The 16302-nt window shown below is 37.8% G+C and overlaps 1 protein-coding gene across 1 annotated transcript; it reads right to left on the reverse strand.

Annotated features, from left to right (window-relative positions):
* Nucleotides 1–2924: 2924 nt before the first annotated feature.
* Nucleotides 2925–9039, reverse strand: kiss1ra (KISS1 receptor a). Its single transcript, XM_030773763.1, has 5 exons — nt 8811–9039; nt 6822–6946; nt 4046–4181; nt 3702–3940; nt 2925–3299 (listed from the first exon to the last, which is right to left on the reverse strand). The coding sequence occupies exons 1-5, from the start codon at nt 9037–9039 to the stop codon at nt 2925–2927; spliced, it is 1104 nt and encodes a 367-aa protein (XP_030629623.1).
* Between the last annotated feature and the right edge of the window lie 7263 nt (nt 9040–16302).

The following is a 16302-nucleotide window of genomic DNA, read 5'->3' on the forward strand; positions in this document are numbered from 1 at the left end:
TGATTGTTAGCCTGTTAGTCTGTTGTTCATTATTATGCTTATTGTGCTCTGTTTAAATAAGGACATTTGTTCTCTTGTGTGTGTGGTACTGAGTATTTGCACACATATCAAACCTTTGTGCCTTGTATCCAGTTGATATTATTCTCTCTGTATAATCTTGATTTTGTATTTTATATTAGTACTTCAATACCTGGTTAATGTTTCTGGTTGCAATAATTGTCCAGTCTATGAATTTACAGTTAAAGAGCTCTCACCTCTTTTTGCATGCCGATTTTGGGTCGTGAGTTGGATTTGTTTAACTTGAATAAAGCTTCATAACTCTGCACATGAATCAACAGCCCTCTCCGTTAAAATGCGATAAGAACCATATTACTTTCTCATACCGACATGTATAAGAGCAGTTAACTTCAGATTTAACTGGAAAGATCATCCTATTTTTTTTTTTAACAGACCTTTTATGCATAGTACTTGATAAAACAAAATCACGGTGAATGTGAAGTATTAACTAATATGACACAAAAAGCGAGACACGTCCATCTAGCTGTGTGTCCACTTTCATCAAGCATTAATGTTAATTCCTCCCCCAAGTTCCAACACGTACAGAGCATGCAGTCATCCAACTTCAAATAACGACAGTGGTACTGCTTCAGTAATTTTCCTCTGTGACTTTGTCTGGGTAGAAGGGTACACTAATCTCCCGATTAATCATTCCTGTTATCCTCCCACTGAATCGGTCAGGCGAAGCTTGAGGTGTGGTAGAGACAAACGTTTGGAGACTTGGTGTGGGAGCTGCCAAAAAGTCAGCCAACTTCGTAAATAACTGTTGTGTCTCAAACATCACCAAAGAATCGCATGCCTTTAGGAGCGAGGGAAAAGGGATTCGAGGTCATCTGATTGCCATTAGACGCAAGCTTGACTCATCTCCTGCGCGCACATAGGCTAAAAAAGGCTATTGTTTTCGCCACTACTGAGCCCTGGTTGGAATGACTACAGTTTACAGTTACAATGACTGATTACAGATTACAATTGTTACCTATTTATTTTAAGACCGGAAGTTTATGCGTGTGACGTTGGACAGTTACTGTCAGATTAGCACATGATGAAAAGTCAATATGTGTGTTCTGTCAAAGTGCCTTCAGTAGTGTTCAGACTACCAAAGTTCCTAAAGGAGAACAATGGTAGTCTAATATGAAAGGTGATCACCAATACAAAAGCTGAGAAACCTGATGGTTAATGACATAGAAAGGCCATGTGAACCAGCTTAGAAAAATAAGTCTGGAAATTTCATCCCTTAAAGACAAAGCCCCACCCACAGACTCCACTGAGAATAGTGTGCGGTGTCAGTCAGCAGATAAAACCATAATGTGCTGGATAATTTTTTTTTTAAATATTTCAATACAATATTAAGACAATCACATTTTCTGATTTAGGTCGAAACCATTTAATAATAATTCTACAACCTACAGTTATGCAGTGGTGCTATTTTAAATGTACATGCCTATAACCTGTTAAAGTCATATGAACTGCGCTTTGGGGATGCTACATAATAAAACTTCAAAGCGAAAATGTTTACACATCCTGAAAAACATACAGCAATGTATTCACGTAATAGTAGACAGCGAGATTAATAAAATGATAAAATGATATTCTTTTTTTACAGACGTGAGGATTTCTGAAATGCAACGTTAATGCACACCTGCCAGCCATTTAGAAATATTTCATTGTACTCTGGTCATGGCCATGGTACGATATGTGATAATAGCCGGAAATGTTCATAATTAAAATGATTAGAAAAGAGTTTAGCAGTTTCTCTCAAAGTGACACATTTTTCCTTTATGTGCAAGAATTTTCTTAATAAAGAACATTTGTAAGAAAGCATGACAACATTATGGGAATGTGTAATGCCCCCCCCCAAAAAAAATAACATTAAAAAGATCAACAAATCATAAAATAATATTTAATCACAACAGTTCTGCAATAAAAGAGTGACCCAGAGTTGAATTTGAAATGGCAGTTTTCAGTTACAGTGCTCAGAACAGTTCCATTACACATTGAGATTTACAGTCTGATGGCTTGACTGTCGTAGACAATCCCAACACATGTTAGAACTACACTCAGAAATGTATACTGGCACACCTTCCCGTGTTGAGAAACATGAAGTCACATTTCAGAGATTGCAAGTACGGCCTTGGAGGGAAATAAAAGCCGGGCAGAGCGCAGTGGGCGTGATGACTTGTACAAGGCCAGCTTTCTGCAGGGTTATGTACACAGTGAGGCGTTGGAACATCTCTCCAATACAATGGTTGAGTCAACAGTCTCTAAGGCTAATTTAGTGAACACCCTCTCAGGCAAGCTCCTACACAGCACCGCTGGCATTAGACCCGCTTAGGCGCTCTGGAATCCGACTCCGAGCTTGACTCATTGATACATTTGGGTTTGATTTTTATATAGACATAATGTCAGCCCAGTGTCGCATATTCCTATTGGCAGCCGTGAAGATGGTGTTTGGCAAGAGCACGGGCTTGACTGAATGAATCTACGTTAGTGTTTGTTTGGTTTTTTTTTAGTAGAGTCATATGTTGTACTGTCTAAGTGCATTTTGTCCACCCAAATTCAAGCTGGAGAAAAGGAATTTTCTTTCAAACGCAGGTGTTTCATCTTGCAAATCCAAAATCTGATGCTCATCGTGATGTTTTTTCATGATTTTTTTTTTTTAGCAACATATTTACATTTTGTCAGTTACTTCTTTTTATTATTATTATTGTTATTATTATTATTATTATTATTATTATTGTTATTATTATTTGTTTCAGTTTGTCAGCTTTCACCACGTAGAAAACACTAACACTGAAACCCAGTTATGTTGGTTCTGTCCTCATTGTTCAGTTCTCCAAAGATATGTTGATCCACACCCTGTTTGTGGCTCATTTCCTCTCATTGTTGCTCTCCTCTGTTGCAACAAACTTGATTTCTGCGTTGGCGGTTCGCGAGGTGATGCTGCTGTCCCGCACTTTGTGTCTGTAGAGAAAGGGGAATGTTTTCCTGAAGGACTTTCGGAAGCTGGCCCCCATAAACCCGTAGACGATTGGATTGATGGAAGAGTTGGCGTAAGACATGCAATTCGCCCAAGTTTTGATCTTATACGTCGCGTAATTGATTTTAAAATTGGGGTAGAAAGACTGAAAGAGGACGAAGATCTGGATGGGTCCCCAGCAAATGGTGAAGAGGACGACAATGACCACCACCATTCTGGAGATTTTGCTCCTGACTGTGACAGTTCTCTCAGAGAGCAAGTGGACCTGAAAAAAACCCCGAAAAAAAACCCAGATTTCCTGTAACGGTTTGGTGACTTATTACAATACAGACAGTTATGTATAATCGGTAATGTCAGCAATTAGTAATGTCAGAAAGTAACTATTAGGAAGAGGGGTGTCTTCAAATAAGAGCATGTCATTTTCTGGACCAAAAAAAAAAAAAAACAACAAAAATTACAGAGGGTCTACAAAGAAGCCTATTGTTTTTGGCTGTACACACACACACACATACACACACACAGACACTAACACACAAACACACACACACACACACACACACGCACACACACATTACAGTTTCCTTCAATTAAAATTCTCTGCAAGAATCTCTTAAGAGGACAGTCTTGAATTTACACCCACAGAGAAAAAGAACATCAATCTTGATACCTGGTAATTATTGTCCACAGGCTCTACCACAGGTTGGCCCACCCTCTTTAACATGAAGGAATAGCAGAAAGAGATGGTAAGGACAGGCAGGAGGTAGACAGCTATGAACTGGTAAAGAATAAAGGCTTTCTCGTGGGTCTTCGATGGGAACCTCTCCATGCAGTATTGCCTTGGTCCGTACCAGTAGCCATCCTCAATTCTTTGATACAGGAAAATTGGTGTGGAGAGAATGAAAGAGCCTTGACAGAGAACAATAGCATTCGTTACTCAAATGAGCAGTGATTACTGAATACCGTGAACTGATCGATCAAACAATAGTTTTCCTATCAAGAATCAATACTTACCGATCCATATGCAGATACTAACAATCATGGCAATGCGGGGTGTTCGGTGACGTAGAGATTTTAAGGGATATACTGTCACATAGCAGCGATCGCCACTCATTGCGGTCAATGTGATGCACGTAGCCTGGACCGTCACCTGTGGATTTAAAAGGACATGTCCCTTTGATCATGACTTGAGTTGTTAGATATAAGATAAACAGATATACACTAAAAAAAGGGAAAATAAACTGATGGACAGCCCACTGTGTTTTATCTTCCAGACAGAAACAAGAACTGTTATATAAGGATAATATTTTTCAACATTTTTGAGTCAAGTATAAAGTGTATATACTCTCTTCTGAATGCATTCTGTAATAAGAAATAAAAGAAAAGACAAATGAAAAAATATTGCTCACAAGATATGATAACTATAGTAAATTGGTTTGTACAATGTCATTTCTTATCCCTAATTTGTGTTCAGGCTAAAGAAGGCTACCATTTGCAGGTAGTTATTGCAAATTAATGACTGTCCTTTGATCATTTTCCTTACTCTCCACCTCAGAGGAGCAACAGGTGCTCTTGAGGGATCAGGACAAGAGTGAAGCACCTAACAATGAGCCCGCATAGATCTGCCAGGCTTCATTAACATAAAGTAACTATGGACGACAGAGACGCAAGACCACCAAGACTTATTAAAGAGAATAAGCCACGTGGAACCAAACCTTGACGTAACGAAAACAGAAGCAATAATTAAAAAAAACAAAACAAAAAAAAAAACCCAAGTGCACCAACCGACCTTTTAATTGGGTTCAGCTGACAAGTAGAGTTGTCATTTATTCCTCCCACAAAAAAATGAAATAAAATAAAATAAACAAAACAAAATAAAGAAGAACAGAGGGTAACGTGGAGGAGTCAACTATTCATTCGCAAATGGAGTTTATAAATCACAGAGAGCTAAGACTAGTAAATTATCAGAGATCTACTTCAACAGATGTCACCTGTTTTCTGGTGTGAACAAAACACTGAAGATCGCACTGTAGTATGCATACAGCCATAATTTTCCTGTCAACAGGTTGCTGAGTACCCTTGTCTTGAAGTACTGCAATAAGCTTGAAAATGGAACTTGTCGAAGCCAGGTCTGCTCTGCTCTGCCCCCTAAATTAACCCACCGAGTGTTTTTGACAAGTTCATGTTCTATTCATAAAAGCCCACAGTGACGTTCCAGTTGACATTTATCAATTTTGTACCACTTTTTTTTTTCTTTTGTCACACAGGCTGAGATAAAATCTAAAGCAAAAAGTTTGCAAATTGCTCTGTACCAGTAGCTGACTATTAATTTCAGGTTGCTGTATGGTAACCTTACCGATGTAGGACATATATATATATATATATATATATATATATATATATATATATATATATATATACACATTTTTTTTTTTTAACAAAGTATTTATTTGATGAATTAAGTAACTAATACAATATTCACTTTTGCCTCGTTAATGGTTAGAAATTAAATTTACTTGGGTAAATGTCAGAGGCTGATTCATTGTCTCTCAGGCCAGCAACCAAACTTTCGCCTCCTGGCTAACCCATTTAAGGAACAGAATGCTAGATAAGAATACAGGGTGACTCACAACTTGTGTAATGCCATCTACAAACAAAGACGGCGTGAATCATTCCCCACTGAAACCTCGTGAGGGGTGTGCTCCTTCCTTCTCAAGCCCTTTTTCCACAAGGTTTTAAGGGAAACATTTATATTTTTTTCACCTGAAGTGTTTTCCTGACACAACTGTATGACAAAGGATTTGCGGCATTCAACTTTATGTGGTGGCTGAGTTTGAAGGTACTAAAATTAGCAACTGTAGCTGGAAACAATGAGACCTTGTTTGGTTAGTTTAAATCTTGGCCTAATATATTCATATTGTTTCCAGTTAGGCAACCTACATTGATGTTAGTGCCTTGAAATTCAGCTATGACACCTCCTGGAAAGCACTTAATATTCACTAATAGATATGTTTTAAGGTTTGTTTACGATCACATTATGCATTACGATGTGATAATATGCAATATTGTTGAACCTGTCATTTATATTCTGAGAATTTATTACTTTTGTATCACATTACTTTTTTCTTTTGAGTTCTGGAGAACAAAACCACTATTTTGTCATTAAGATTAATCAAAGAGACAATTAATAAATCCCAATCTAGTATGACTATTATACCATTTTCAGTAATGGTTGTACCAGCAATTATTCACAATCAGACAGAAAAAAAAAAAACGCGTTTCTTTCCAGAGGGCGATAGTTTCTAATTGTGTTAGATTAAAGCATTACGGCTCTGAATTATACAGCCACCCAGCTGCTTTTCAGGCCCTTAATCACTAACCTCTAAGCACAGCTACCAGAGCTGAGAAAATCTGTATGTTAGTACAATGAGACTACGGCACTGATGAGTCAGGACAAACAAAGAAAAAGAAGAAGAAGAAGGAGAAGAAGAAAAAAAAAAAAAAGATCACATAATTTAATTACTCAGTCACTTTGCAGATGTACAATTCTCTTTTTAGCTGCATCATCTTAGGAGGATATGGATTATTCAAGAACTGCTAAAGTAAGTAAAAAAACCCCCAAAAAACCCATGCAGCAGTCACCAGTGACATGGTACTTAAAACTCATCTCGCTATGTCGTTACAGCAATTTATGGCGTTTGTATTTATGTCTTCTCTCGCTGCTGAGAATTTCTTTGCCAACGGAAATGGAGCCCAATGAATGATGAGAGCGTTATTTGTCCTGAATTACCTGCTGAAGAAAAGCAACAAATTTGCACATGAAGTCCCCGAAGATCCAGGAAGGGAGTGGGTAGAGGGTGGCAGTGAAAGGTACACAGCATACTAGGAAGATGATGTCAGTAGCTGCTAGGTTAGCTGAGGAGAAGAAAAGAGCAGTTTAATGGAAATGTGAGATTTAAGGTGGCATCCGCTTAATGAAAAAAAAAAAAAAAAGAAAGCAAGTGCTAAGTGTTTGGAGCAGACATAAATTTGCATTCGCTTATGAAACTTTCATTTGTTCTGTTAATGAATTTTTCTCCTTCTAGTACGGCCTTCTAAAGCGAGGTAATAGCTTCTTACAGTGCTTGAAGCAAAGCTGTTTTGACAACATTGTGCCATCAAAGGCACATTACTCATGGCAGAACCATGAGTCTAAAGAGAGGGAGGAGTGGTAATGAGGATTTACCACGCATTTCAGGCAGCAGTGTAAACAAAAGAGTCAAGAAAATTTTGTATTCTGTACTCAAAAAAAAAACAACCTATCCAGTCAACATCTTTAGTGTGGATAGACAGATAGACAGATAGATAGATAGATAGATAGATAGACAGATAGATAAATAGATAGATAGACAGATAGATAGATAGATAGATAGATAGATAGATAGATAGATAGATAGAGAGGGAGAGAGAGCAAGAGAGAGGGTATGTAAAATGTTACTTTTTCAAAGGTAACGAACTGGGTCCTAGTGTATTTCCTCATAATTCTTTGTGTAATATGTTTATGATGCACCCCCCCCCCCCCCCCCCCCCCCCCCATCCCCAAACTCTAAGTAAATGGTTTGAGTGAAGTTCCTCATATCATATTACCCTGAAATTTGAGTTATACATAGACATAATCACTGGCCCTAACCAGACAGGAAATGATTTGCCTCATAGTTCTGAAAGCAATATGAATTTTATCCTGTGAAGACGAAGGAAAAGAAATACTCCTTGTTCAGGGCAATAAATCTATAGCAGTCAGAGAAAGAAAGAGAGATCAAGTGAGAGACGGAGAGAGAGAGAGAGAGAGAGAGAGAGAGAGAGAGAGAGAGAGAGAGAGAGAGGGAAGAAATATTCCGTACAAACAAGTCGAGGTGTATAGGCACACTGCCAGTGTTTCTAACACGTACTCTGTCGTCACATAACATAACGTTCTGCTGTTTTTGGACATCAAACAAACCTCAATAATCAGCAAGATCCCAGACGAAGGACCATCAGTCAGAGACACACATAAAGGCAAATTCGCTCTGATCCTCTCACCAAGTTATTTTTCTTGGCCAATCTTAATCTCTGCATTTTTCATCCTTCTTTGTCCCAGCTACAAAATAGCGTTGATAATACAAACAATTCCTTTCGAATCTCATTATGTTTGAAGAAATCTTCACAGTGTTTGTGCCTTGTATGTTGAACTCTGTGTTAACAGGGCTTTGATGTTCTCTGCAGTACTGGGTAAATAGAGTGAGTATATCAACTGCACTATCCGAAATATTAATTTTCACTGGCTATTTGAAATAGCTTTTCATCTGACCTTTACACATTTTTGAAATGTCAGACAAATGTCAAAAAACACAGGCTCTAAGGTGACATTTACCATTTCTTTCCTGAATGAAATATATTTGCATAAAATGAGGTTGAGCCTCGTTTACCTGTGAGGGACCTTAAGTGTGTAATAACTAAGCAGTTACACTGTAACCCCTGTGTAGTTACATAGTCCTGAATAATACAAAAATAGTGCATGTCTACTTATCTATCAGTAAGCACACACAAATAACAGATCCATTTCAATATGTTTCCTTATGAAATCGATTCAGTTACAACACAGATAATGGTGAAAGACTAACATGCATAATGTATTAACACCCATAACAACAAACAACGTAGCTATAGGATTTCAAAAGACTACAAACATAAGAAAGTAGACAATCAAACAGAGACTGTTCAGTTATTCTTTTAAATGATACTGGCAAAAAGTGGTACACACCTATGTAGAAGTTAGTTGCAGTTCTCATCTGCCTGTGTTTGGAAATCACGTAGATGACCAGAGAGTTTCCTATTAGCCCCACCAGCATGATTAGAGAGAAGAAGAGTGGTACCAGCCAGGCATCCGTGAGGAAAGGATGCTCCCTCTCCACGGCATCTTCCAAGGTTAGGTTCCCAGACGAAGAGTTGTAAAGAAATTCTGTAGTGTTCCAGTCCTCAGAGAGAACCATGGTTAACGAATTCTTTCGAGTCTGTCCTATTAGGTATTAAAGCGTAACGTGCAAATGCTCAAAACACAGTGTAGTCAAATTGAAAGTGTACCTCAACAAGACTTATAACTTCAGCTCAAATCTGATGTTCCTTCTTCTATAGGGTTTAGTATTTTTTTTTTTTTAATTTAAATTGTGTTAACAGGGTCTTCTATGGAGATTTCCTCTCGGATCAGCCTGCTTTCTGTTCTGTTCTTGAAAAAAGGAGAATCTAAGCCTGTATCCACTCTGACACGGACTTTCATTGGTTTTATATGGAGCCTAAAGACACACGTGGGTAACAGTATGACTGTAGAAGGAGTAACTGATGTCAGGTCTCCTAGCAACAGTTTCAGGGTGCTATCCCTTGCATTCACAGCTGTCTGCACCAATACCATTGATGCGAGCTGATTACACCAGAGATATGTTTACTGCATGCATATAAGCTATTGCTATGCAAATAGTTCAGAGTGAGTAACGAAATACTATTAACATGCATTGCAGACAATGCCACGGTCTATATGAACAGTGTATGGACCGGATTCTCACTACTGTTGCATCCATTCGAGAACTGCAAGAAATCGCTTAAAATGTGCCATTAATGCATTTATCTTAAGCAATGTGGTAGTATCAGTATCTAAGACATTAGTTTTGCATGCGACACGGTTGAGCAGTGAGTTCGTTTTAGCCTGGTCTCAAAAATTGCACCACTTTCACACTCTGCTGCAATTTAAGTTGAACAGGCATATACTGTTAGCTTTTCTACTAGACCTGAGGGCACATGTAATGAGCCCACACTTAGGGGTGAATACCACAGGCAGTCCCAGGAGGAGTAGAATACTTTCTCAGCGCACCGATAGAGGCAGGTTAAATACAGAACGTCCAAATGCTTGCTGTACATCTTCCATAATCTTGGATTGTGAAGTATCTGGTTCCTGACACTCTCATTTCTCCCCCAAGTTACGCTAAAACGACATTTTGTGTCACATAAATAAAACAAAACAATCAGAAATTTCAAAGGCAAGGCTGCACTAAAGTAGAACACTGTGCAACATTTGACAGTACTAAGCAGTCAGTAAGACTCCATGTACTCCATAGACTCAGCATACTGTTTTCTCTGCATGTTTGCGGTTTTTATATGGGGGATACAAAAATTGGGGAGAGTGGCGTGAAAACTAACACTACTCAGTAATGAGTCAGATATTTTCTCAAATTTTGCAAAAACTGTGGTGATGTATTCATTTATACAAATCCGTAATAATGTCACCAGTTCTTACTGTGAACAGCTTGCCTGTTCAACAATCATTTTTCTTTTTCTTTTTTCCTTCCTTTCTTGACTTGGAAAAAATGTCTAGCATGACAATACAGCATGACAATAAATTTGTCAGCAGGGTTCCTGTTGGTAATGCAGAAATCACGATGGTATCCTCATTAGTTTGACGGTATGTCTTATGGTTGGATTTGTTTTTTGATGATAAATTACAAAGGAGACATGGCTTAGTATAATAGAGAATATACAGTTCGCTACTGAACATGAAAACTTCAAATTCATTTACGATGTATTAGTTTTTTTTTAGCATCCATAACAACACCCCGAGGTAGTACAAGGTTTTGTTCAACATCCTTAAAGGTTATAAATGCTTTGCACCATCTGGAGACACAAACATTTTGAAGGTCAACACTAAAAACAAAAAAACACATTTGTATTCAGCTTTCAACATTTCAGCACTCTCTGGGGTCTTGTTTTTGAAGCAGCATTCCACATTTGGATGCAGCATATGGTTGAACTTAAGGACCAGAATGTCTAGAAGCTTCACTAACAAGCGAACTGTGGTCTAAGTACCCCGAAAACATCTTTTACCTGCACCACAACTAACCCTTCCCCCTCGGTAAGGGATTGCGTTAGATGAATCTTTAACAGAAGGATTAAATATTGACTTACCTTCATTTTCAATATAATCCTTCTAATCTTTTCTCAGATCAACACAAAAGGACACAAATACAAAACTCACAAACACAAAGTACATTTTTTTGTTGTTTTTCTTTTAACTATGACCCTGAGATGGTGTTTTTAAGAGTCCCTATTTCTGCCTCGTTCTTCCCTCTGTTTTTAGACTACATATATTTCCTATGCATTAAAATACTAACATCCATTTACAGCATCTGTCAACAGTTATTCTATCAGGTCAGAGGAGTCTAATTTGGCAATAACTTCAAAGGAACAAAGGTTACCATGGAAATGAAGCCTTATTGGATTCTTTTCAGATGTATTGCGTAACTTCAACAGTTTCAAATGACACCGCATCCCCACATTGGGCTCTTGACACAGGTGTTCTGTCTGCCAGGCTATTACTCGCTAAAGACTTAACATATGCTCGTTTCATTCTCCTTGTCTCTAATTTATAATTCAGTGAGATCTTTGGTCTTGCTCTGTGACACAAACAATTAAAGTGAACCACAAAAAAAAGAATAGAAATGAATGGTGTTCTATTTCTGTTTCTTTGCACATTCGATCAAATCGTTGCAACAGCGACCCGACACAGCATGACGAATCAGGGTGTAACTGTAGAAAATGTCACTTGATTTCCGAAAAACAGAAACTTTTCAGTGTGTTCTAACAGGTCTCCAGCTCCCAAACTTCTTATATCTACTGTTGCTCATGAAACTGTATTGCACAAAAGAATTACATTGTAGCTGTACGCAGTTCAGATGTCCGTAGTGTATAATAAACCTGGCTACTGAAGTGTCATTCATTCTGCATTCTGAAATATTTCCTTGACATCAAGCTTTTCTGGGAGTTCATGTTGTGCCTCAAAAAGATTTGTATCTATCTTTTAGCAGTGCACAAATAATTCCAAAACCTTAGAGGGGTTTAACTATAAACACAGTTTTCTTTCATACATGCAGATTTTTTTTAACCACTATGTTTTGGCTGAGAGTGAAAAAAATTGTTTTGCTCTTATAACATCTGCTTATTTTTGTTCTAGCACCTTGTTTCGTTTCGTTTTGCTTTTTTAATTCCTTCTATTTTGATTTTCCATATGTTATATGGTACGCACCTGTATTCTGAGATGAGAGGTATAATCACATCTCTGTGAGAGTTAGAAAGCACAATCTGCTCTTCCTGGGTTTCTCCGAATTTATATCTCTAAAAAGGGTAACCATTTCGTGTAAATTTAGCTTACTCAGTTTTATCAGCTGTCCGTGCACGTTCAAGTGGCTGTCAAATACATAGAACAACTCAAGGGTACTAACAAAATAGAATTTCTTTTAACTAAATGGGCGAGGATATGTTGGGTTTTTTTTTTAGTATCTTAGCAACCATACTGAGTGCTAATGCAGTGAATGAGTCAAAAGTTTGATAGATAGCTGCCTGTGTAGAACTCGTGTGCAGTTCCAGGCAAATTGGGTTTGTGATGTTCAGCCACGATGATAGCATTAAACATTTGAGTCCTGAAAAATGTTTCTATGAATTAAATCAATATATCAATTTATTACTATCTTTTAGTTTCTGATATAAAATGGAACAGGAGGTTTGGGTTGTAAGGAGAAAAATTGAACGCTCCAAAAAAATTAAATTATTTGAGAACGCAGGGTTTAGAATTGAATCTTTGATGGTCAAAAACTTTGCATTTTTTTTCACAGAATTCTTAATATCTGCAGAGTGCAGTGAAGAAGGGTTTGAGTGCCTTCCTCATACGGTTACCGAAACTAAGAGAAAAAGGAGTGTGTCTAAATCAAAGTGTGACATAAATGAAGAATGGATCGTCTTCAAAGTGACATATGTTTCAATTTTCCTCATGAGTTATTTCCATTTGTGTTTCTGATGTTATTCTTTCCCAGCGAAAGAGATGTCAGCCATTTGCAGTGGTTTAAATTCTTATGAATACATGATAATAAAAAAAAAAAAAGCTTTTACAGAACTATGTGTAACTTTCAGAGCTCTGTCCTGAATAGGACAATTACATAATTTATTTTGTATGCCCAATAGAAAAAAAAAAACCCTTATTTATAGAGAGAAATCTGAAGCCAGCTATTACAGACATGAATTTGGTCAAAGAATTCAGTACTATTATCATGCTCTTCAACCCACATTTTGATTGAAGCCCACATTCTGTGATACTCAAAACATGATGGTATATACAACAAATGTGAGCAAACATTTATGGCTTTTAGTAATGGAAGGCTCCTTTTTTTCTGAGATTAACAAAACCCCTTTTGAGCACACTTATTACAAGATTTGAAACAGCAGGAGGGAAAATCCATGACAAATCTCAAGTACTGTGACATTTGTGATAAACAGTCAGTGGTATCCAGTATGTAGTTTAAAACTACTAATGATTACAGACTATTCACAAACCATCAAAACTATTGAGACGAATTATGGTTATTATGGATTGTCAGGTATGCAGTGCAGGTCTGCTGAGGGAATTGGAGTTCTGGTTATATGAGGCAGAAGGCCAAAGCTAGCATAGCCTGACCCACACTGATAATGATAGAAACAGATGAAGTCAGTGACAGTCAATGGCACCCTGTCACACTCTTCTTTCCTAAAGCAATTCAATCTGTGATCTGCATGATGCAGAATGCATACGTGCTTTTCATTTGCTCTTCATTTCATGTCCAGCAGGTGTTTGAAAGGTTCAAAATCTGTCGCTTCAAAGTACAATAGATTTGCTGGAGGTTCCCGTGGTCAGACTTGCAGTAGTATATTTTTAGTTTGCTTCTCTCTCTCTCTCCCTCTCTCTCTCTCTCTCTCTCTCTCTCACACACACACACACACACGCATACACACATGCCAGCACATCAACACATTGACAGATCCATACATAAATGATATTACACCTTGTTTTGTCACACAGGCCATAGGGGACTGTACAGGAGTGTCAGATCTGCTTTTATTATTTATCTGCACCACCTCCAATTCATGGATCAAAGCAATTTCACGGGGACCTGTGAAGACAGCAGCATCAGCACATCCCCAGTCTGTCAAAGACAAGGGCAAGGCAGGCCCATATTGTAAGCCAAGAATAGTTCGGATATAATGCATGATATAATGTATATATACATATACAGTCTCTCCACAGGACTGAATTATTAATAACCCATCTGTTTGAGATGTAATATTAACATGGTAAGAGTAAGGGTATGTTGAGAGTTGACTTCCTCTGATGTGTTTAAGACATACACATGGATAGATGTATTATTGATCAATGTGAACCACATACTGGGAACGCGTGTGGACAGAGTTCATGAACAAATTCTCAGTAGAGTTCGAGCGGGAGAGAACCATGACTCTTAACAGTTTGTTAATGAACAGAGCAAGACTCAGACAGTGGTGATTGAAGTAAATGAATTCAGATAGAATTTATTTACAGATATATGTGCGTCAAAGGGTCAAAGCGCAACATGACTGCTGGAACCGAGGAACAGAGAAGACAGTTGAAGCCGAAGAAAAATTTGTCCTTTCGTGTTCCCGCTGTACCGTTCTCATTTCTTGTACAAGAGATAACATTGGACTTTGCAAGTTTCTTTGTTCACTACAAGAAAGACATCCTCTAGAATGCCTGCTCCTTCTAAATGGGCTGAGCGCCTGTTATATAATCACAAAAGGAGGGGTGAACTACAGTGTAATTTCACAGATACTTTACAGTGGTGGGCATACATTACCTACCTATAAAAGAAAAAAAGCCAGTGTGATTCACTTACCACATCTTCTCAGAAAATCATATTTCCAACAACGGTAGATAAGAAAAAAAAAAACTATTTGGTGATGGAAAAGTCGAGGGAGCTGCTTGATTCGCTGGCCAGATACACAAAAACCAGCATGCCTTACAAGTGGGCTTTATCAAACCCAAATCCATCAGAATGATGACTGATGAGACTAGCTGACAGGCAGTTTCATATGCAGACTATTACATGACTGGCACCAGACATATGGCAACAGCTTCATATTTCAATCAGGTTGAAATAATGATTAATTCAGACAAGGTTGAAAACAGGACAGAAAGCTGTGAAAAGCAACTGATTATGGAAGGATGTGAGAGTGCCATTAGGGCTTTGAGAGTGACTGGAGCAGATTTTAGCTAGCTGCGCAAAAACAGTGAAGTGGCTACTTAGGGCACAGCATCAGAATTATGTAACACTGCTACATTTGTGTACTCTGGGACATTAAGTCAATGGCTAACAGACGTAAGGAGTACATAATACCATTTCCTAGAGAAATCAAAAGAGTGACGTGTTAGCTGGCAGCGCTAGCATAATCAGGATTGGGTTGATCGAGCTAAACCGATTAAATAAAGGAGCTGACAAGAGTTTGGGTTTTGAGGAGCCCTGTAATGCAAAGATACCTGATGCCTTTTGAGTAGTCTGTTGTTAGAACTCCAATTAGGACTGATTAGCTAATGTGGTTTTAAGCATGTGGCTTCAAGAGGAGACAGGTGTCCGTGATCTGCCTCGACAAGCAGTCTGTAACATGAATGAGTTTTAATCGTAAGTAAGCAAAAGCTGTCTCCCAGAAGGATGGCAATTGTATGCTTTCTTTGTAGCATATTGTTGAAAATCTGTTATAACATGGCCCAAAGAGACAATTGAGTGACTAGAGAATGGTTTGTTGTTACCTTCCGTCACTCCATTTACTATTTATGGTTTGTCTGTTATTTAAAAAGAGCTATTATTTTAAAAATAACTATCAGCATTGAATGGCAGTAGCGATTTCCTTTTTGTGTAAAATTGTATCCTCTACAATCATCAGGCATTTCAAAGCTTTGAGAAAAGAATAAACTACCACATTGTCTGTTGTGTGCTACATTCAAGACTGGAAGCTCTGGATTATCAACTAACAAAGACCAGCAGTTTGAACAGTCAAAAATAAAATTAATACAAATAGCTGTCTATCATTTACACTTCATTTTCACTGGCTGAACATGGCCGTGAAAGTATATTGTGAATGGTATTCACAATACCAATTAAGCAAGGATTGTATTTTTAGCTTCTCGTTATGTAAACACATAAATAGCACTTAATTTGTCTTTCTCTAATCATTAATACATGTGAGGCGTTAATGAAGGGGGAACAGCAGAGTGCTTAATAAACAGCCATTAGTTGAGATCCTGAATTTTAATTGATGATGATTTAGTTCTCTCCCTTTGCCTAAAGTCATACCCTACAGCATGTGTGCATTATCGTAAATGTGTGAAACAGGCATTTATGTGTTTGAGTCAAGATAAATGTGAAAAACAGACT

The sequence above is a fragment of the Chanos chanos genome, chromosome 5, assembly GCF_902362185.1.
Source record: "Chanos chanos chromosome 5, fChaCha1.1, whole genome shotgun sequence".
NCBI classification, from domain to species: Eukaryota; Metazoa; Chordata; class Actinopteri; order Gonorynchiformes; family Chanidae; genus Chanos; species Chanos chanos.

Coding starts and splice junctions, on each gene's coding strand:
- kiss1ra (XM_030773763.1), bottom strand. CDS start 9,039: ATGGTTCTCTCTGAGGACTGGAACACTACAGAATTTCTTTACAACTCT. Junction 6,947..8,810: donor TGCAACTAACTTCTACATAG/GTGTGTACCACT, acceptor TCTTCTCCTCAG/CTAACCTAGCAGCTACTGAC. Junction 3,300..3,701: donor CTGTGGACAATAATTACCAG/GTATCAAGATTG, acceptor GGTTTTTTTCAG/GTCCACTTGCTCTCTGAGAG.